General features: G+C 37.2%; 1 protein-coding gene across 4 annotated transcripts in view; it reads left to right on the forward strand.

Moving 5' to 3' along the window:
- Nucleotides 1-22,965, forward strand: part of RAPGEF2 (Rap guanine nucleotide exchange factor 2) — a 182,403-nt gene that overhangs the window by 41,125 nt on the left and 118,313 nt on the right. For all 4 annotated transcript variants that reach the window (XM_017805851.1, XM_017805853.1, XM_017805852.1 and 1 more), the window contains exons 2-3: nucleotides 10,460-10,530; nucleotides 14,146-14,202. In XM_017805851.1, coding sequence (XP_017661340.1) covers nucleotides 10,460-10,530; nucleotides 14,146-14,202 — 128 coding nt within the window. The remainder of the gene's footprint in view (nucleotides 1-10,459; nucleotides 10,531-14,145; nucleotides 14,203-22,965) is intronic.

A 22,965-nucleotide genomic window follows, 5' to 3' on the forward strand; every position in this document is an offset into this window, starting at 1 on the left:
TGAGAGGGGCTGTGCTTTACCACCACCATGATCCTACAGAAGCTTGAACTCTATGGATGTTTGCCCATTTGATGTGCAAATTTCTTAGGTGGTTGGTGTTCTGCTTCTTAGAGTGCAAAAACCTGAAGTCAGATCAGAGCAGCGTCCCCAGTAAGCCCATCTGAAATATGGAAATTGATTCATCCTCAAGTAGTATTTAAAAAAACAAACCCCAAACCTGTGTTGCCTTCAGAATCTTACCATTGCTCATAGGAAGTAAAAAAACCCCCACTACAACAAAACCTAAACAAACAAAACAAAAACAAACCCAAACAAACAAAACCCAAACAAACAAAAACAAACCCAAAAGATATTAATTTGGAGTTATTAAATGCACTCTGTTTCAGGAAATACTGGAGCTAATAAATAAATTCAGGCTTGGAGATTTTTCTGTTTGACTCCTTTTCAAAGAGAAGTAATCCCAGCACTAGGAGGATGTGACCACCAGCAGCGTTTGAGATGAATTTTTGGGTGAGGAATGATTTGACATGCAAATATGTTCTTCAGTATGATCATTTGCCTGATAGTCTGGGAATAATTTTCATGTGACCTACTGTTGTTGTTTCAAATAAAATTAATATCTGTTGGAAGAAATGCTCAGAAATATGCTAGAAATTCAGCTGCTCAAAAAAATCATCTTGTGTGTTTAACTGTTGGGAAAATTGTATCTGCCTAAATGAATCTTAATGCTTTCTTTAAGCACATGAATATAAAATATATATATTGGGGTATTAACCTTTGGAATTAGTTATGGTATAATATTTTCTCTCCCTTCCTCATGGTTTTATTGTATCTACCTTTATTCATAAATATGAAGAAACTGAGCAACATTATTCCTCCTAACCCCCCCCCCCCCAAAACTGTTGAAAGCAAAAAGAAGTGGTGCAGTTTTACTTCAGCAAATATGGACTGTTCCCTTCGTGGTTGGAAAGATGAACTTTATTTTTTTGTTTTGTGTTTTTGCTTTGGTTGGTTATAAGCCAGCAATATAAAATGGTTGTAAGCCAGCCACAGAAAACAAGTCACTGTATTTTCTGTTGATTATAGTACTACTGAGATATTTCTGTAGTAAGATCTGGCAGAGCTCAGCTTCCAACGCGTGCTGGTTCCTTTTGTTTCTGGATGTGAGTTGTCATGGTAATAAGCCAGGAGCTGCAATGTGGAGCTCCTCATCTGCTCAACCCTGGCTCAGTGGTGACTGTTTGTGACAAGTAACCTCTGGAGGGATGGTCAGGGACTCCTCTGACATCAGGGGCTTCTAGAAAATCCCAGTTTACAAAAGTGGAGGTGTCTCTGATACTCTGAGTGGTTCTGTAAATCAGGGTATTGCTAGCCAGGTTGGGATTGAATTGTGTCTGGGAACTGATTTTTTTTTTTGACCAGAAAGGGGGGTCAAACATACCCAGTATGTTTCTGGGTAGTTTTGGGGTTTAGTTTTGGTTGACAAAGGGAAAAAGTGCATAAAGCAGAAGGTGGAGCATGATGACATTCAGCACTTGGGACAGTGCTGAAATACCCAGTTCATTGCTGGGCTGCACCCTCCCAACAGCACAAGGATGTCTGTTTCAAGGTCTTGCTTTAAAAGCAAGGTATAATACAATTATATCCGAGAAGTTAGATGAAATACAAGCAGTCGGGACTGTTAGAGCTTCAGATGCAGACAGATGATCACAGGTGATTTGTGCAGAGGTGGCTTACTGGGTTACCCCTTCATTAGCTCAGGAACATTGATGCCTTATCCTGTTACTGAATTTATGGTTTGTTTGCTTTGAAATCTGTAGACTAATTAAACATTCTAAAAAAAAAACCAAAAACAAACCAGGAAAAATATCTGAGAATTGTCATACCTTAATCTTGCCCTCACAGCTCTCGAGGAATCCTCTAAGCACAGATAACTACTCACCCTATTTTTGGAAGGCAACCTTACCTGCTATACTGTGGTCTCCTTTTCCTGGCCACCTTGTTTACTCTTCCTGATGTTACTCTCTAGGCTGAGGTCCTGTAAAATGGTTCTGCCATCACAACTTGGTACCAAGTAAGAATTTTTCACTGTTTTTTCCAGGACATTTGTGTATCACTTTCATTTTCCCCTGTTTTATTCTTTGTTCCTTATTTTGTCTGCTACAAGTAGTTCTTTAAAAATAAGCACCACTGTATTAGTAGCTGATACATTTGTTAGTGCAAGATTGGTTTTCTTTTAGTAGGATATTTGGTCTTATTTCATATAGCTAATGAAAAATGTGGGAAAAATAACCCTGGCTCAAAAGAATTAGAGACTCTTCTTAGCATTAAAAAAAAAAAAAGGAAACCCCTGTAGGAACTGGCATAACTCTCCAACAAAAGATATGAATATTTGTACAATGAATGTGCAAATGAACAGATACAATACAAGCCTCCAGCTGTTGGCTGTAAATATTGAAAAGGTGCAAAAAGGCAATTACCTATATTTTTAATGGTAAATAACTTGAGTGCCTTTCATAATTGTGAAATGTGCAGCCAGTAGGAGATTTTTTTTGTGGTGAAACCATTTTGTTTGCATTTGGACATGCAGCCAACATTTGGATTTTTGACTACAGAATATCAGTTTTTGTGTTAAGCATTCAATTGTCTGACTTCTGAGAGTCTGGAAAGCAGAAAAGAAAGGCATTGCACTACCCTGTAATTTTATATGCTCATTAGTTTGTTTGTGGACTTCTATGACATGGCAGGCTTTAATTTCCCATCTACCCTTTCCACATTCATCCCCTTCTTATGAGATGATTATAATAATGAGTGTCTTAATTTTTTTTTGCTTTATTCTGCTAAAAGCTTATGAACAGCAGGATAGGTTGAATCAAGTGTACTACTCTTGAAACAGTGTTAAAAGTCAGGTAGTGTAGGTGGGTCATTGCACCTTCCAACTCATTGTTGTCCACTTCCAATTAGGAAAAATTCTAAAATGCAAAAATGAATATATGTAATGAAATTATATTTTGAGGGAAGCTCTTTAAAAAGAAAATAATTCACAAAAGAAATAAAGTATATTTGAAAGACAGGAAGGCTGATTTCAAGACTCCATTGAAACAACTTATTTCTCTGCAACTATTTTACTATGATCTTATGGTGTTTCTCCAATCTCTGACATTGAAGCAGTAATGCAGTTAACTCTTTGGAGAAGCATATTTTTTTTCTGTACTTGGACAACTCCCAGTTGAGACAAACCAGGAAAATGGGATTTCTCCTTTTTCTCTATGAGGTTTTGGAGTTGCTCCTGATTAGCTTAATGTGTGGGTACTGCAGTTTCAGATTAAAATTGCCTGTTCATCCTGTTTCTAGTTCAGTTTAAAATCTCACCCACAACCCATAACAAATGTCCCCACCCTCCCCATGGTGGAGCTAAAAATAGCAATTTTTGTGTGCCAGCGAGTTTTAACAAGATGACTACAATATTCCTTTCCTACTGCCTAGAGGAAGTGAAGACTTGGGTAGGCTTGATGGCCTGTAAGCTGCTCTTCTGATGAAGGCCAATTCTCAAGCTTAATCATGCCTGATTGCTGTGGAGTGATGTTCTGTCATGAATTTCCTGAAATATAATGCATGAGACAAATGCATACAGGTTTAACATGGTAACATTTTTCAGAACTTGATCGACCACTAACACGTTTGGCTGCGGTTCAGATAACTAATTTGGCATTTGATGACTCTAACAGACCTCTAAATTTCAAAGTTGTTTTGAAATCCCAGTCAGCTGTTTGGGGCATGAGTAAGAAGGTATTTGTTTTTAGATGCTCCTCAGTTTCAAATTGTCTAATAATTGTCTTGGAGAGTTGTGGTTTTGAGGTAAATCAAGCTGTTGCCTGAAATGGGCAGTTATGGAAAGGTGGACTAGGCTGGTGGCTGACAAACTGGGGACAGTAGAGCTACTCTACTACAATAGGTTGTCTTCTTACCCGTGTACCTGGCTTTGCACCTGCGTACAATGCATCTCGGTTTTGCTTCTCATCCCTCCACTGCAGTTTTCATATGCCAAGCAAAAGAAAAGGAAGAAATTATAATGGCAGTGTGATGTGGTGGATGGTACTTATCAGAGCAGTTCTACTGAGCTGAGTCCCCTGTGTCTGTGTTGTGAACAATGAGTTTCCATTCTTGCAGCTTGTCTGGGAGCTAATGGTGCTGCTCCTTGGTAAGGGGAGGGCTATACTATGCTGAATGGTGACTGGATAGGTCTGGTTTGCTCTTGGCAGGAAAACAGAAGCTCCACAGGTGTAGATAAGGACAAATAGGATTTGAAAGTGTGCTTAAAACTGATTGATAAAAAGGGTAGGAACTTCTTCAACCCTACTGTGAGATCATTGAAAAGGTAGCATCACCCACTTCTGTAGGTTTTCTGTTTGAAGAATCAGCCTGCAGTATTAAAAATGTCAAGTTTGACAAAAGGAAGTGCTAATTGACTGTTATACGAAACTGATAGACCAAGCTTTGCACTCTAGATTATGCTTAAACACTGAATGTATTAAGAAGGCATAATTTTTTCCTACGTTTGGGAGTTTCATTAGTCTTTGATAGCTTGCAGTTTCAAAATAGACTCCTATAAAGGAAAATGGTTGTTTCAGGTAGATTTTTCAAAAGTAAAGTACATAACCTGTATTTATCCTTAAAATGTGGGCCATGGGATTTCATTCACGGAAGTACTGATTTGGGCCATTAAACATATATGATTTCACTTCAATATTTAATTTCTTTCTGTGTAGCTGCCAAGTCAGTATCAAGTCAAAAAGTTGTTTCCAATAACTTTGGCTTTAGGGTTTTTCTGAGCCACAGATCTCTATGTACAATAGTAAGAATGGCTTGCAGAGATATGTTGTTGTACCTTACAGTGAAATTAAAAAGAACAATTTATCTTAAGTTGGTAGTGTAATAGGTTGTATCCTGGCAGGCTTCCTGTGTGGCAGCTCCCACTCCCACCTGTATTTGAAGGTCCTGATGGAAGAAAAAGAATGTAAAAAATTTGTAGCACATGACAAACACTTCATTTTAATCTCTTCAGCAAATTTGTCTTGGTATGGCTCAGTGATAAGTGCATATGTACCTGGGCATGCTCCTGCACAGCAGTTAGGATTCTGTTCAGATTTTTTTCCACTGTTGGGACATTGGAGGTGAAGATGAAGTTTTCATCTTGATGTGTGTATGGCAATGATTTTGATATCATCCATACTGGATTTTTGTGTCACAGTGTAGGTCAGTTATTGTGGTTTTGCTCCTGTCTTTTGGCAGGTTAGTATTTGCAAATGTGATCTCACCCTTAGGTAACCATTTAGTCACCCTTAGGTCTTGCCTTCAGAGAGGGTTTTGGCTGGGGTAACTGACATACTCCCCCAACACTGCCCTGCCTTGCCTGCAGGGCTTGCTGACTCTGGAGGCAGTAACTTGTGTCATCTTCTGAGCTGCTGTTAGTGAGAGCCTGGCATTTTAGTGTGAACCAGATGTGAACAAACATTCTTGGGAGTGGCCATGTCTCTTCTGTGGACATGGAAATTTTTGTTTAAGCCAGATGGGGTTGATGCTGCTGTAGTACAGTCTTCCTTTTAGGTGATGCTGGCACTGCTTTGGCCTCAGTGAGCCAGTGCAGGCAGGCAGACAGGCCAGTGCCAAATCAATGTTAGAAGAAAAAAAGAAAATATAAGTGCTTGATATAGCTACCTGAGTGGCTGAGAGTCAAATGGTTTCAGGTGCTGGGTGTGTGAAGAAAAGGGAAAAAGACAGGATCCTATCACTGCAAGGAAAGATAGACAGGACTTCAGCAACTTGGGTTTGGATTGTGGCTTCATTGCTCAAGAAGAAGGAAAAAACTTGGCATTGCTGCCTTGTTAGGACACGACAATTTGGAGAGTTCCCACTTTGAGCTAAAATAAGTGTTTAGTCAACCATATAGAAATGACAAATGTCTCTCTTTTTGTGAGCAGTTTCATGGTCTGTTTAAACCCATCGAAGACTTTAAGGTCCTACCTTTTCCCCGCTGCATGAGCGGTTGCCTTCAAGACAATGAATTAAGGAATTAGCTTGTGTTTTATTTTTGCCCTTTGATATAAAAGAAACCAAACTATTAAAAGATGAAAGCTGCTGTCTTATTTGCCACTTTACAGAAATGAGTGAATTTCTTACTCACAGAGGAATGAATTTCTCAGCATTTTGCTTAACTGTGGCAAGGATGAATAATTGAGTTGGGCTTGTAGTTTCACACCTTCATGCAAACCAAGACTGAAACCAGTGTAAGCTTACTGTTTTTAGAGAAGTTTTAAGTTTTTCAGTCCAAAATAGAAATTTTTCACATCTCTATTATCTTACTAAAGTAAAAATTTCTTCCTTTAGCTAGTATGAATTTGGGCCTGGCATTCTGGTTTTTTTGCCAAATAGGTTTGAAGCACAAATCAAATGGATAGAAATGACTGGGCATAAACATATGCAGACTTTTATTAGAATGGAGAGCAGAGGTAAGGTTGCAGACCAATGTGTTTCTACCGATCTAATTGAAGTTGAGCTGTGTTAAAACTTGAGTCTCTGCTTTGTTTCAAAGTACAGTCAGAACTTTAAAGTGAGCCATCTGACACCACGGAAACAAGCAAATTAAGAAATGACACTGAATTAAACAAATTTTGTGCTGCTCCACGCACAGCAACCAAAGCATATGACTTTGGCTGCAGTACAGATTTAAGTGGAGGTTATATTTCATGAAGTCTTTTATCTTTCATTTAAATAAAACCTTGCTTTAAAAGCTGTACTAATTTGTGCTATTCGTTTTGGTTTTGGAGTTTGCATTGAGCTGTTTTTTCAAACTGTTGCCTCAGTCTTTGTATAGAACTTGATTCTTGTAGCAAGATCAACTGAGCCCTTGCATGGCTTTTGCTGTTTTTTTTTTTTTCCTTTCAATTCTTCTGGCTGGATAGAACTAGAAAGCAGAATGTTGGTAGATCCTGTGTGCTTTTGTGTAAGTAGTCTTTACTGTAGCAGAATATTCAGCCAGTTGTAGTGGAGATGATTATCCTTGCTCCTCTTGACATTTTAAAACTCTTACAAAGTTATATTATAAAAAAATGAGGTGAGAAACTGTAGAGAATGACTTTCTCTGAGGTTCGGTCTGCCACCTTGTGGTCATTTGAGTACGTGGCTTGTAAAAGCGGCATCCAAAAGAGTATCAGCCTGCTGCTGTCACCTGCCTGTTTTTATATATCCTGCTAGAGGCAGGTTTCAGGGACACTGTGAGCTAGCAGGAATGTTTGTGTAAGTCACAGTGGGGCTGAATTTAGCTGCTCCTTTAAGGGTTTTGCTCAACTAGCCGGCATAAATCACATAGGCAGGTTACATCCTTGAAAGACAAAGTTCTTTGCCTGAGAGTTTTAGACGTTTAGCTTTTGTCAAGTGTCTAGTATATAAAAATCAAAAACTTTCATAGCTTGCATGCCTAATTTTATGTGTGTGTGTGTGTTTTGTGAAATGACCTTCAGGCATTTAGAATCTGCTTAGGACATTACAACACTTGGCACAAATATTTTTGAAGGACTCTTGAATTCTGTCAGTTCACTTTTATTTAAGAAGTTAAAGCAGCTGTCTGTGTTTGATATTGAGTATTTTTGCTTAGTAAACAAAGCATATTTTTTTCTGAGATAAATGGAAAGCCGAGGTGTCCTAATGACAATAACTCGATATTCTGATTTTATTTTTTCTTAGATTGCTTTCCTGCTCTTTAATGCTGCAGACTGATTGGAAGCATGCAGTGCCTTCTGACAATATATGGATATATATTTGCTGTTTTGATTCTACTACAGTTTTCCCTACCTTGCACTGTTATGGAGAAGTTGATTGAAAGGAGTGTTCCTGATTATTTTTTACTTCAATTTCAATGCCAAACCTTTGGTGCTAGAGGGAGCTGTTACCTGACAGACACCCTCTGGAAAGATACAGCTTAATGAATAGGCAGCAGCTCGCTTTGCCATTTTTCGGAAACAGCCAGTGCATGTCAGCTGAGATGTTATAATGACTATTTACTTTGATACGACCCAACTGCTGAAGCTACTGGACTGTTTTCTTGCTGCTTTATTTGCAAATCAAAAAAAAAAGCCTCTCGCCCTAGTTCTCTCAGTGATGAGATATCTCTAGCCAGCAACCAAGACTTTTTTAGTTGTGGTTTCCCCTGCCCCCCTTGCCCCTCCTATTTATTAAAGATCTTTAGATGTTTAGATCTTTAATGTCCCTTTCAACCCAAACCATTCTATGGTTCTCTGACTCCCTTCAATAATTTAATTAGTTCCCTCTGCATTGAGTCACTTCAGCTGCATTTCTCTAGGAACATAACCTGCATTCATTAGTGCTTTATATATTTCTAGGGTCACTAGGTTTGTGTCATCCATCAGTTTTGGAAACCAAATGTCTTTTAGGTCTGTGGATCCCTGTAAGCTACATCTGTTCTGGGAATACTTTACAGCAGATAAAATCTCTGCCACTTCTGAGAAACCTCAGTGCAAGCCGGTGGCAGAAAGGTTACTCTCCTGTCTCATCTTGTTGTTAGACAGACTTGCAGGAAATGAGTTAAAGTAGCACCTTCTGGCCAGACTCTTTTCCATCTAATGTGCTGCTACGAGCATCTAATCCTCAGTGCTCCACTCCCAACTTGCCATGGTAGCTGGTGCCTTGTGCTGCACAGTCCACGCGTCTGGATGAGCAGCAGTGGTGCCATGGAGACTGTCTGGCTTGCATCTTGCCCTGCTGCCTGCACAGGGCTCCTGGGAGCTTCTACTCACCTTCAGACTGTCTAGCAAGTGAGCAGGTCACTGACTACAGCACACATGTCTTTTCACACACTTTTATTAATACTAAAAAAAAAAAAAAAAAAAGGCAAGCAATGACTGTATTTTCTTTTCAAAGCCTTCTATGTGCAAGGTCCCTCCATCCCAAACCATGCATAATTACTCGTGTCTTTTTTGTGCCCTTTGCTCCTCACAGGACCAAGGCCTCTAGAGAGCAAGGGAACAGAAGGACCAGAACAGAAGTGAAATTGCAGTATTTCGGCTTGTGTGTTTCTTCTTCTTTTTCAAACTGAATATTTGCCTTTTCATTGTGAGAAAAAATGTTTGATACCGAATGAGAGACATCTATTTAGCCTTAACCATTGAGTGTAACTCCTGGTATCCTTTCTGAAATGTTACCTTGGTTTTAACAAGTACAGCAACATTTCTACACTTAATGTGTTTAAATGGATTTTATTTTTATTTCTTAAATTCAAGTTCTCTGTGTGACTTCAGTCCTAACATCTTGGCTCAAATACCACATCTAGCATTCTGTCATTGTATCTGAAAACAAGTATTTCTTGTACTTTGTGGTCAGTTTTAAATACACAAATATTTCACAGTGATCAAATCTTTCATAAATTTCTAGCTTAGTTATATTCCATTACTTGAAAACATCATCTTAGAGTAAATTATGAGAGTTGTATTGGTGTTAGTTTATTCTGAACTTTGTCAACCTCAGCTAGTGGTTGTGAACCATTACTCTTGATTTTCAGTGAGTAATGGATAATACTTTGTCTCTCAACTAGCAAATTTGAGAAAAGAAAAACGATGATGAAACTTTAGATCCGTGATCTAAAGTTAAATCACCCTAGAGGTTGTGGGCTGTACTGAAGTATTCTCATAAGTCCTGTAGTCATTTTAAATATAAATTGAGCAAAGTCTCTGCCTGACATTGGTGTTTCCCTTGTTGCATCTTAGGAAGTTTTAGTCTTCGATGCTCTTTTTATCTCTTTGTTAATGTTTTGTGAGCTAGGTATTGGAGGTCCACAACGGTGAAAGTAACATTTTACCATGTAACTAGGATTGCATTTTTGATTTTTTTTTTTTTTATTATTATCTCGTGCCAATAATTTTCTGCTCATGCCAATTTTTTTCATGTCTAAGATTATGACACATCTTCCATTTGAAGAAGATACAATTTTAAAATATCTCTGTACAATGGAGTATTGTGTTAGGCTGTTTTGTACTTTTTTCTTTTCCCCTGAACAGGAAAAGACCTATTTCTTATGACCTTGCTTTATGAAATAAATGAAGGTTTTTGGGTATATTGGCCTATATTGGGTATATTGGAAAGCAGAACAGTGGTAGTTGCAAAGTAGCTCTCTTGTAATTCTGGATTAGGCTTGTTTCCTAGACAATGAATAATGACAGCAGAAGCAGAAAGGTTTCTGTATTTGATATGAATGTGGTATGGTTCTCCCCCATGTCAGGTTCCAACATATAATCAAAGGTTTTCCTGCAATTTGCCTTTAACCTCCTGAAAATGTTCCTACTACCCCAATAGGAGAGCTTTGGATGTTTTCAAAAAATTTTGAAGAGGTATTTTAATAGCTTGTACCGAATTGAGAATCCTAATAATGTTTTCCTTATGTTTGTAGGACTTGGAGATTGTTTATTCGTATTTACATGGAATGGAAGCTTTGTCAAATCTGAGAGAGCATCAGCTAAGGTATGATACTTTGTCATTAAAAAACACATATGTTAATGAACTAACAAAGCATAGGAACAGTAATTTTGCTAACTGTATATTACCTCTTGTGTGCCCTACCTCAAACTGAAAAGCTGCCTTTCACTGCATGCATTTATTCCCCTCTTTATTGTCCTAACACTTTCCCCTTGTATGTGTGCATATACGTCTCTATTTGTCCCTTCCTATTTATGTCTATTGTGGATGCATTTGTTTTCTTTTCAAATTTTCAGACTAGAAGTAAATGCTTTACGTACAAAGTATAAGGTCCAGTCCTGATTGAAAGCTTATATAGAGACGAAATCATTTATGTAGTATAATAATCATGAGAGCGGAGTCTGTTATTCATCTTCTGTTTCAGTGTGTGCTTGCTTTTGCATGGAAGTTTTAGACAAATTGGGTACAGCACGTGCTGTACCCAGTGATACTTAGTAAAAATATCTAATAAAGGTCATCCACATTTTTTTTACTAAAATGCTCCATAAAGCAAATGACCTCAAGTAAAAACTTTCACATGAACTCCTGATTTTTTTTTTTTTTGTAAAGACTTGAGTTTGTTTGATTTTTATGTAATTGTTTCAGTTGTCCTCACATAAACATCTTACAGCAGAGGTTTCTAAGAGTATTTAGGGATTGATGTGAAGCTGACAGAATGCAGAAGGAGGCCAGCACTTCTTCTGTATGCTCTGTGGGGTGAGAGGGTGAATTACTGCTGTTTTGCATCCTGGTGTATGCCAACGTTTGCCACATCTGAAGATGCTGATGCAGCTTTGACTTGATTGACGCTGGTTTAGGTTCTAATTTCTGGCCTTTTGCTTTGTCATTCTGTGAGCCCACGTTCCCAAGCCAATATTCTGTAATTTGGAAAAAATAGAAGGCGGGGTTTTCTTTCTTCCAAAATGATCAAGACACATTTTGCAATATGAATGTTGACTTCAAAGAAGTCTCTGTAATTACTTTGCTTTGGAACGAGTCCGTGGTCATATTCAGCTAAAGTATTTTGTGTTATGTTATTATGTGCAAGACTTTTAGCACATGAAGTTTTGCATAGCTGGAGTTGAACTGATGTTGTTTACAAAGATCAAAGTGTGCACATATGGTTGCGTGGTATGTTGGTATGTGCTTCTTGGCTTCCTGTGCAGAATGAGGTTCCTGCTGAGGAATGTGTGGAACTCGCTCTCCCAGCATAGTGAATTCCTCAGAGAGAGCTTCTGTTTACAGTACCATACATGGAAAAGGCTGGGCTCCTGGCAGATGTTGAACTGAAAGCTTTTATAGTATCCTTTAGGATACAACTCTTCTTTTGGCAGTGGAATGCCATAAAAACCTCTGAGATTCTTTAAAACCTAGTGTGTTAAATGTGACCTCTAGTAGTAAATAACTTACCACATGGCTTGCTGGTGATCTCATATTGAATTTATTATATTTGTTTAGGAAGCGAACAAAGATCACATTTGAGCGATTGAGCAAGAATTGGCCACCAGTATTGACCAGAACTAATTCAATTTTTCAAATACTTGAGGAAGCAATCTAGTCTGTGCTACTTGGTGACTGTAATTTCTAACTGTACCAGTGTGTTACAGACACAAGAATTGAAATACTTGGCTACCTTCTGTAAGAGGCATTTTTTTCCTCTATTACTGTCCTAATAATGGGACCAAAATGCTGTAATACTCAGTGGCAGTGGTGAACTTGCGTGACTTTATCAAGAATGGGCTTCCTTCTATCCCAATTCAGAGGGGAACAAAACTTGCTTGTTAAAGTGATTCTGTTTCCTCTAACTCCTACTCTTAGATGGCCCATTGCCTTGCATCATTTCAGACCAGTAGGGCACGGACTATCCTTGAGCAGTATTTTAATTTTTAAATCTGACTCCTACCAAAAAAAGAGTCATTGTTATCTTCTCACCAGTAACTTCATGTCTGTACTCCCCTTCCCTCTTAAAACAGAGGATCAGAGAGAAGATGAGGGCTCAGAAGGTAGAAGCAGACAATAGCTTTTCAGTATCTGTAAAAGATTTTGACAAGACCCAATTTTATGGTGGAGAGCAGTGTCTGAAAAGAGGTGGTTCTGTGGTTCAAAAAGTTTTTTGCTGTGCCAGGAAGCAGGAAGATTTTTCATTAGCTGAAATTGATATGCAATGCATAATACTTAATTATATACAGTACAGACATTGCCTGGAAGAAAAGTTCTCAAAGATGGCCCAAAGAGTAGATCTAAAATAATGGGGTTGGAAGAAAGGCTGTGGTAATAAAACTTAATTCCGAATTTGTATCTATACCTATATAGATATTTTATTAGCAAACAGAATTACAATCTCAATTTTCTGTTAACAATTTATGAATAGTCAGGATACCACTATAAGCCTGCAGTTCTGGACAGAAAAAGCATTATTTCTTTGTGGGCTGAATTAATATATAAAAATCCTGCAAGAGGTGAGTGCTAAGGTGACTTTTGTAGCAGTCTATTGGCTATTGAAATGAATGATCTAGGAAGTGGCAAAGAGATGCCTTTTTTAAATGTTACATCAAGCCCAGACTAACTCTTCCAGGCCTCAAATCAACTTTTTTGAGAGTTTTTGCCTTAGCAGCAATTCTTGAGTGCTTTTGTCTGCTTACGACATCGTTGCTGGCAGCTGGTCATTGGTACACTGAGATTCTGAGGATGAATTGTGTGAGGAAAGAAAATTTACTTCCAAAATTTAAATATAGTTACTCGTTTGAATGTTCACATGAGCCTCTTAGGCAAATCTCTGTCTGACTGTCTGTCAAATAGCCTTGGAGTTTGCAGGCTGCTTCAGAGCCATAGAAAGACCAAGGGAGGCAGAGGGATTTGTTTCCTTCCTCTTCCCCCCCTATCTCCCAAGTAATATGTAGGGCTGTTTCCTTAAGACAATAGACAGAAATGGCATATTGATTTTTTTTTTTTACACCAAATTAACATTAGATTTCCTAATATGTGGTAAGTTCTATTATAGTTTCCCTCTATTATGCCACATTTGTCAGGGAGACAGTGAATGCAAAATTACTTTAATCCTCCCCTCTAGACAGAGGATTTCTCTGCAGGAAATTCTCTCTACTTTGAGCCCTCTGGGATTTCAGCATTAATATCTCATGGTAATTTTCAAGTTGCTCAATTTTAGCAAAATGAGAAGCATTGCTTTACCATGCAACATAATTTCTTGTTGAGCCTGTCTTGAAAATGGGAGCAGTTTTTATATTGTTTTATTTCTGATGAGTGTTGCATATAATACATTTCCGTCCACTTCTAAAATTCAGAATTGTTTTTTATAAAGCAACTTTATCACATCGCTTTATAAAATGAGATCACTATAATTTTATCCATTTTTATAGAATTTTTTTTTATAGGAACAGTTACATCTAATGTCCTAAATCAAATCTGATCTTGGATGAACTAATAACTTTAATGCTTATGTTTAACAATTTGTTTTCTTAAATTATGAATCAGCTTAGCTTTAAATTGATGGTTAGTTTCTGCTAGTGGTGGAGGCACATGGAAATGCTGAGTAACTTCAGAAAGTGAAGTCTTTGTGACATTGATAAGAATTGTAACTACAAGTGACTTCTTCTCTTTCAGAATGATGTGTGAAACTGTTAGATATGAAAGGCATGAAGCGAATGAAGTTCTGTACTAGTAAGTATTTCTGCTTCCTTTTGTAGAATATTTAAAGAATTAATTAATTTTAAAGTGAGTTGAGGACAGTGATTGATGCCAAATCCCTTGCCCAGTGCACAGTGTGTAAATATAAATGATCCACTTCATTTTCGTCATCTAACAGTGGAGAAATTTGCTGGAGCCAGGGAGAGAGCTAACAGTGACTCTTGCTCAGTGGTGCATGTTGTATTAAATTTATATAAAATTAGAGGGTGTGGGATGTCTTCTCATTAATTGTCATTTTGTTTTACTTCAGTTTTGTGAAAGTAGTAGTGATCAGCTTTTCGTGCTAGAGGTGCCAAATTGACACATATAATGTGGTTTATAATTAGCAGGGATGTGCTCTAATGTCAACTCAGATTTGCTGTAGAGATCTGAGAATTGTGATTGCTTCATTTATGCAAACAATTTATTGAAACAAAATGTTTATTGTATTTTTACTTACTGCCCTCTAAACCAGACTCTAAATGCGTATTGTTTCTGGGTTCTCTGGTGTTGTTTGAATATTTAAGCATACAAAAAACCTGTATGGTTTCTTTAATATATGTGTAATTTTTCCTGTATTGACCATCATGAAGATGATGTGATTGAACAAACTTTAATGCTAAGCCTTGACAATTCAGCAAAGTTAAATTAAGGTCTAATGAAACTCAGTAATGTTATGTATGGGAAATGCACAAGGTAAAAATCCATAGGTGGATAGATAAAATCTATAGGTGGATAGATAAGTTTAATTAGACCAGTACAATCTTTATTCATTTTGCAGACTAATTTGCTAGAGACCGTTGTGCTGGTGATTTGTTCTTTTCTAGGCAGTTGGTTTGTGTCTCTTATGTGTAACAGAGTTTCTGTTTAGACCCAGTATATTTTAGCTCGTTCTAACCACTGACTTAAATTTAAATTATATGCTGAATTAATCAATACTGCTAGTTAACCATATACTTAATACAAGCAAAAGTTACCGGAAATATGTGCCTGAAAAAAGAAAATTTGCAAACAGAACTAACTGTGAAATCTAGGTTAACTTGAAGTGCTTTTTGCACTTCTTTTGGGCTGATTTCCTTTGTCACTCCTTTCATGTGACTTCATCTTCACTTTGGTTGTTTGCCTGTCATTCATATTTACTTGCTTCTTGACATTTTTTCCCCATGACTTATTCAGTAGATTTAATAGGCAGTTTGGCAGTTTCTGGATAGAGATGCTAATGTAAAATGTGCTTGCACTAGTGTTTTACATTTCTCATTTAATCTTTAATGGGCTAAACCTGAAAGTTAACACTGAATATTTTGTATTTAAAAAAATTAAAAATTCAATATTTTGAAGCCAGAAATATACGTTCTGTTACTCTGACTAACAGAACGTACAATTTTTTTTTAATAAACGATTTGAGATCTACCTGGTAAGAAAATCCCATGGAACCTGCAGTCTTTTTTCAGTGTTCTATTTTTAGAATAATAAGCTTGGAGGAATCCTTTTTTTGTTTCTCAAACTCAGCGTATGTGTTGAAGATGTATTCTTCTAAAAAACAGAATTCCAATTTTACAGTGTATATGTTTGGAAAAATTCTTTGAGTACTGCGGGAGATAAGCAAACTGATAGCCAGGCCAGAATCAACCCACTCTGTTATAAGCTATATGAAATGAGTTTGAAACATGGAACCTGGTCACTTTTTGTTGAACATACCAGAATTTATTACTTGAGGCTCTTATTTTGATCATGAAGGCTGAGGTTTTAAAAAAGCATTATATTTGAACTTTATTTAGATTGTTTGTTAAATTACAACCTTATTTTTCTCCCAGTGATGGTATGTTTGCAGAGAAATCTGAATTGGGTGCTACATCTATTAAAATAGCTGTGACTGTTGGAGTTGTTAATTGACCTGTGTGTGTGACCTCCCTGAGGCACAACTTAATGTCTCAATGCAGAAAAGCTAAATCTTTATCCCTAAGTGCTAACATGCAAACTAATACTGTTGCTTTGTTTATTTGATCAAAACTTTCTCATTGTGAAAATTGTTTTTGTCTGCATTGTTAGTTGTATGTATAAAGAGGTAAGTTTCTATTGCGTGTATGCAATGCTGAAAATAATTATTTGCATTCCTTACAAACACAGTAATTATTTTATCCTACATTAAAAAAAAGTAGTTAATTTTCATAGTATCTCTATAGATTTTTTTTTTTTGACCAAAGGGGTAAAATAGGGCACGTTGTTTAAAATTGGCTCATCTCATCTGCATTTACTTTACTATCAGCGGGTATACATGGTAGTGACAAATTCTCAAACCCTACGGCCATCTCACTGTTTAAATGGAAACTGGGTTATTAGAAGTGGCAGTTCAGCTTGAGTTATTCTTCATTTGCCGGTCATCCTACTACTTGCATTTGATGGGAAGTTAATGATAAAAGGGCTCAAAAACCTGCAAAGCAAAATTTCAGAGTTGGGGTTTGCTTGACACGCATATTTGTTCTGTTTTTTTTTTTTTAATCTACTTCTCATTAAAAAAATATTTATTTTGGTCATTTGATACATATTTTCTCAGTAGTTCAAAAGAAAAAAAGTTCTATTTTCATGTCTGCAGGATAGTAATTGTAGATGTCTCCAACAGTAAGTTTCCAATTAACTTTTTCTTTGGGAAGCAAAGTTTTAGCAGATTTGTAGAGGGTGTTTATACCTCTTGACAGTTGAGCAAAATTTTTCAGATCAAAATTAAAATGTTTGCTATGATGGCAGAGAGCAATCTTTGGCAGTAGATGCTTTTCTCTTAAGGAAATAAATGAGTCTCTAATAAATGCAGTACCTCTTTTTCCTCCTCATTTTTCGTGCAAGGGCTGTATGTGTTTTTCAACCCTGCTCTTTGATATTTGTCTGTATGCATCAGTGGTTGGCTTACTCTTTCCGTAAGGAAGTAGTATATGTCTTTAGACTCTACTTATTTTCTTCCCTAAGGATATTGAATTAGCAGAAATTATTTCAAGGTTTGATGACCTGCAGTCCAAAGTCATTCAATAATAAAACCTCATGTGTTTCTGAATTTCCAGGCTGTAGTACATGTTTTTGTGATCACATTGCCTGTAATTTCTGAGCAATTGACCCTGGAACTAACTTAGGTACTGCTTGTATTGTTTTTTAAAAATACAAAGGAAACTCCAATCCCAGGTTATTGTAAAGTTGTCCTAGTTTAAGAGATCCTTCAAAGGAAAGCCTGATAGAATATATGCTCCTACCTCCCACATGTCCCCAGTGAGAAAATGTGTATTTTTGATTTAAGCTCTGATCAGTAAAACATTTCTCAGTCTGCAGCATTTTAGTAGTAGGCTATTGGTTTTGATTGTGTTGATTCTTAGAAAAGGACAAGCGTTTAAAGAAGAGTAGTTATCTCTTGGATATCTTGAACTGAATTTCAGTGTTAATTTCTATGGCTGAAAAAAGCTCTTGTCTAATGCCAACATGTTTGTGTGCTTTTATGTCATTCAGTTGTGCAGCCTTTAATGAAATTCAGTATGGGGAATAAAAACATAGAAGTTGTACATGTAAACTGGAGATTGGAGAGAAAAAATCTTCTGTAAAACTGAGTTATTACTACAGAGAGTGTCCACAGCTGAAACGAGAAATAACAAGTTTGTTAAATTCAAAATTACTAACAATGGTAGGCAAGTGTGTGGCAAAAAGCTGTATTTGTACAATTCTGTTTTGTCTTGCTTTTTCCCCCATTCTTCACTTGTCATACGATCTGGGATGAAAAACATCCACTTCTGTTAAAACTGTAGTGCATATATGGGAGGTGGAGTGCGGAGACAAAAGGGGATGAGAATTAGAGAATGCTCATCTTTTTTGGTATTTCCATGATTAGAACTAAATTCTCAGGCCCAGTAGCAGTAATATCACCATCCAGTCTTAGCCAAGTTTTCTGAATTACATCACCATGGCAAATCACAAGACCCAAACACATTGGGTTTGGGTTAGCCATGCTTGGCCCAGCTATCAAAACCTGAAACAAATGAAATATGGAAAGGAAATAAAAGAGCACAACTTTTTAGTAGCTGCTCAAACACCTATTTTTTTTTAGATGAAAATGTTAGTCTCTTTCATGAGGTAGAGCATGAAAATGCTGGAGGGCATTAACTTTGTGTAGCTTCGGGACAGGTTGTGTTAGATCATCTCCCGAGGGCACATGGGTGAGATGGACTCGGGGCAGTGACTGGCAGGGAACTTGCAGAGCTTGCTCAGGAGGATGCTCTTCCCAGGGAAGAGACATGCTGTCATCCATCCAGGTATCATGCATTATGGGGATTTTGAAAGTCGTGGGGATTTTGGACGTATCTATAAAATATCTGTGTGTGCCTTAGCTAAGCAGCTGTAGGTCTGTGTAATCAACATAGAGTAGTTCTGTGCAAGGACAGTTGAGAAATAGATCTACGAGTAGTCTTTAAGAGTGTGAATCTAAGAGTCAGACTTTAAGTCCGTCAATAAAAGTGACATTTATTGAATTCATAGTTCTTTCATAGTAGCATATTGTCCTGAAGACCCTCAAGAGGATAGAAACAGTGCATATAAACCAGCAGAAAGTTATGCCAATGTTGCTGTACATTTCTGCGTAGCCCGACTTAATTGTACAATGACATGTGACAAAAATGAGTTTAAAGCACCTTCTTTAGCTATTACTGCATGATTTTTAAACAGAACAGCTTTGCTGAGACCACCTTACTGAAATTGTATTGAGTGCTTTTATGTTCTGTAGGTGTTAAAGAAATTTTATAATGTTGGTATCATAAAAACTGGTTATTCTATACAGATATAATGTATGTGGTCTATAGCTATATATGTTTATATTTTACAGATATAAAGCTTAAGTCCTAAAAGACTGCAGAAAGTAATTGCTAGAGAAATGTATGAGGATTAATCTGGTGTTTCCACTAGTGGTATTCCAAGTTGTCAGTAAAATTAATACCTTGTATTCCTTAATACTTTAACCAGAATTTCTGAGTTTTGGACAGAATGCACCTTTTTGTGGGGGCTTGTGTCATATTTCTGCAGTTGTTGCCCTGTTTACTGAATATTCTTGACTTCACAGAACCCCTATGAAAGATTTCTTCCTTGGTCTTATTTAAAACGCACTGAATATATGTAGTAAACTCAGAGTATGTCTTCTTCAGAGAAGCAGAAATAAAACAGAGCTGAGCGTGTGGAGTCTGTTTGGTCATAGATCGGACTCAATCACCGAGGTCTTTTCCAGCCTGATTGATTCTGTGATACAGGTGCCCAAGAAGGCCAATGTCATCCTGGCTTGAATCAGCGATAGTGTAGCTGGAAGGACCAGGGCAGTGATGGCCCCCCTGTACTCAGCACTGATGAGGCCGCACCTTGAATGCTGTGTTCAGTTTTGGCCCCCTCACTACAGGAAAGACACTGAGGTGCTGGAGCATGTCCAGAGAAGGGCAACGTTGCTGGTGAAGGGTCTAGAGTGCGAGTCTTATGAGGAGCAACTGAGGGATCTGGGGTTGTTTAGCCTGGAGAAAAGGAGGTTCAAGTAGATCTTATTGTTCTCTACAGCTACCTGAAAGGATGTTGTAGCAGAGTGGAGATCGGTCTCTTCCATGTAAGAAGTGATAGGACAAGAGGAAATGGCCTCAAGTTGTGCTGGGGAGGTTTACATTGGCTATCAGGAAAGACTTCTTTACAGAAATGGTTGTCAAGCACTCATGCAGTCTGCCCAGGGAAGTGGTTGGGTCACCATCTGTGAAGGTATTTAAAAGACATTGTAGATGTGGTGCTTGGTGACATGATTTAACGGTGAATGTAACAGTACTGGGTTAATGGTTGGACTTCATCATTGTCAAGGTCTTTTCCAACCTAAATGTTTCTAGGATTGCTGGGTCAGTATCTGAATTTTCAGCTATATATATGTATGAAATATATTCATATATTCGTGCTGCTTGTACATCCATAGGTTTCTGTGGAAATCCTGCAGCACTATATTTAATAATGCAAAGAACTGCTGCAGCAGGGCTGGTCTCTTCTTCCTTTTTTTTTTCTTCTTTGTCCTGAAAGTATTCCTAAAGGTGTATTGCACCTTCTGCTAGTTGGACAGTTGCCAGAATAGCATTGGGATACTGCCAGTTCTGCACTGCAGTAAATCAGGAACCTGAATTCATATGTTGTATTGTGAATGCATTTTCTTTGGGAAATTTCTTAGGCAATGTGTATCATTAAAACAAACACATTCAAGGACCTGACAGTTGTCTCTGTATAAACAGACACTGAATCAAGGCTTCTTAGTAGTGTCAGTGATCAATGTTAATCTGTTGGCTTTGCATAGCCAGTTCCAAATTTCTGTTACTGTTTGACCTGATTTTGAGACTTCTTTGAATGACACCTGAAGTAATGTTTTTGCACCTTCTTCACTGTAAATGCTTCACTAAAACCTATCGTATTTTTGTTGTTGCTGTAATTCTGAGAATAAAAGCTTCGATTTTGGAGAAATACTAGGAGGCGGTTAGATATAAGAACAGATTTGTCTGGCTTGACCACAGAGTATTTTAGATCCAAGATCATTTTATTTTATTACTTCCGTAAATTTTTTTTTTCTTATAATTTAGGAGACTATAATTTTGTTTTCAATTTCTCTTCTGCTATCAAGGGATAATTCACTGTACAAGTTTAGGATCAAGATTTCAGTGTGTGTGTTTGTTTGCATAATATATTTATTGAGTGCCTGTTTAATCACCTGTCTTAGACTGACAGGCATTACTGACACTGCAATAATCTTTAATTTGACTGAATTTTCTGTTTTATTTTTATTGATTTTGTAAGTGGAAAAGAATACAAATAAATTTAATATTCTAAAGAAAAATATTCTTCAGATTATTTGTTTTCAGAATACTGAGTAATTGCTTTCCGTGGTTCATTCTTTTTCATTTCTCATTCTTTCTACCAGGAGACGAGACACCAGTTTTCATCTTGTGTCCATTAATAAAAGATAATCATGGACATCAGTTGAAATATGCACTTTAAGATGCTTGTTTAGTGAAAATCAGAAGTTCTAAATTCTTAGTTAGCAGTTTTATTACTGAATATATTTTAACTTTGTCTTATATTTATTCTAATAATATTCTAATCTTCACTCTAATTATGACTTCAATGTGTTCGTATAACAAAAAAGGATTTGAAAATTGTGGCTGATGCATCAAGTACCAATCTCTTTTGTTTCTGTGTTTGGGATATACCTGCTAATGTCATCAAGAGCATCTAAAATGCTCTGGCAGATGTCAGGTTAACTGGCTTAATAAGGAGGATTATAAGGATTATAGACAGTGCTGACAATGTTAATAAATGGTTCTCTGGCTATTCTGAATGTTAAAATACTACAGTGCTAGTGGGCAGGATCTTTAGGCAGTGAGAAATCTACCTGAAAGAATTGTTCAACTTAGGCATGTTTGACGTTCCAAGGCACTTCAGGGCTAATGTTTAATTGTGGCAATGGTTATTCAATTAAAATGATAAACTACCTGGAGCTTTCAGCAGACAGAAGTTAACCAAAATGAGCAAAGAGAAACAGACAGATTAATCTGCTGGAACAATATCCTGTGGAACATAAGCTTGCGGAGCAATGTTCTTTGTGATTTCTTCTTGTGTTGTGCTTAAATGCCTGAAAGAGGTCCCAGTTCTGACATGTCAAGTTTTCATTGTTTCTCCCTCTCACAGGTGGAGATCTGGGAGCATGAATAATGTCTTCGAAATTACTCTGTGCTTACTTTCTGAAATTTATTCAACTTTGAACAGCATTGAGTATGATTACATGACAATGTAATCTTCTTGGTACATCTTGGTTTGTAATATATGTTCTTTTGTCAGAACAGTACAAATGTTGTAGTTTGTAGCATGACGGTACTATATCCAGTTTAAATGTAAGTCTTGAATGAATCCTTTAGTGGTTGGAGTTTTAAAGAATTATTGTCTTCATAAATCAAACCAGCTCTTTCACAACCAAGAAATTGTTCTTGCTGATTTCATGACCTTTTTATGAAGTAGCTTGAAAAATAGCTCTGAATGGAAAGTAATTCTGGATGCTGATGTTCGACTTGTGTTAGGGGTCCTTCCAGCATCTGGCGTTGCTGGACCATTCAGTCCAGCGTTGGAGGGAGAATGGCACCTCCATTGTTTAAGTCTCAGGATAGACACAACTCCTGTAAAAGGAATATTAAGCAGTAATTGTATGGAAGTAATTTCCATGCTTGTTTCCATTGAGACCTGCGTGCTGCTTAGCTTTTTTCAAGTGCTGTTTTAAAGGAGTTGGATGAAAAACCAATGAACAGAAGGTGGTCGGAGCAGCAAAGACTTCTGTTCAGCATATGCTTTTAAGTCCAGGTACTGAATTTTGCACTGAAGAGAGGTCTTATTTTACAGAATTAAAGCATGCCTGACAGCAGTCATCACAAAGACCTGCAAATTCTTGCCACTGTGCTTACTTACGATGTTCATTATCTAGTTGAAGCAAAGGCACATGGTAAGCATGTGCTGAATGATTCGTTATCCCAGAGGTTTTAGTAGTTCTGCGTCTCATTTTGGTGGAGAATGAGAATTAAATGGATTGCATTTGTTAAAATCTAACTACTTCTAAAGAAATTTTAAAGGAAAGTGATGCATCAGGACATGTTAGGGTAGAGTAAGACACTACAGATGGTGTAGATATTTGAGATTTATTTGGCCTTTCAACAGGTTGACTTATATCTTTACTGTAGCTGA

Source organism: Lepidothrix coronata, unplaced genomic scaffold, assembly GCF_001604755.1.
Source record: "Lepidothrix coronata isolate B3197 unplaced genomic scaffold, Lepidothrix_coronata-1.0 Scaffold13, whole genome shotgun sequence".
Lineage (NCBI taxonomy): Eukaryota > Metazoa > Chordata > Aves > Passeriformes > Pipridae > Lepidothrix > Lepidothrix coronata.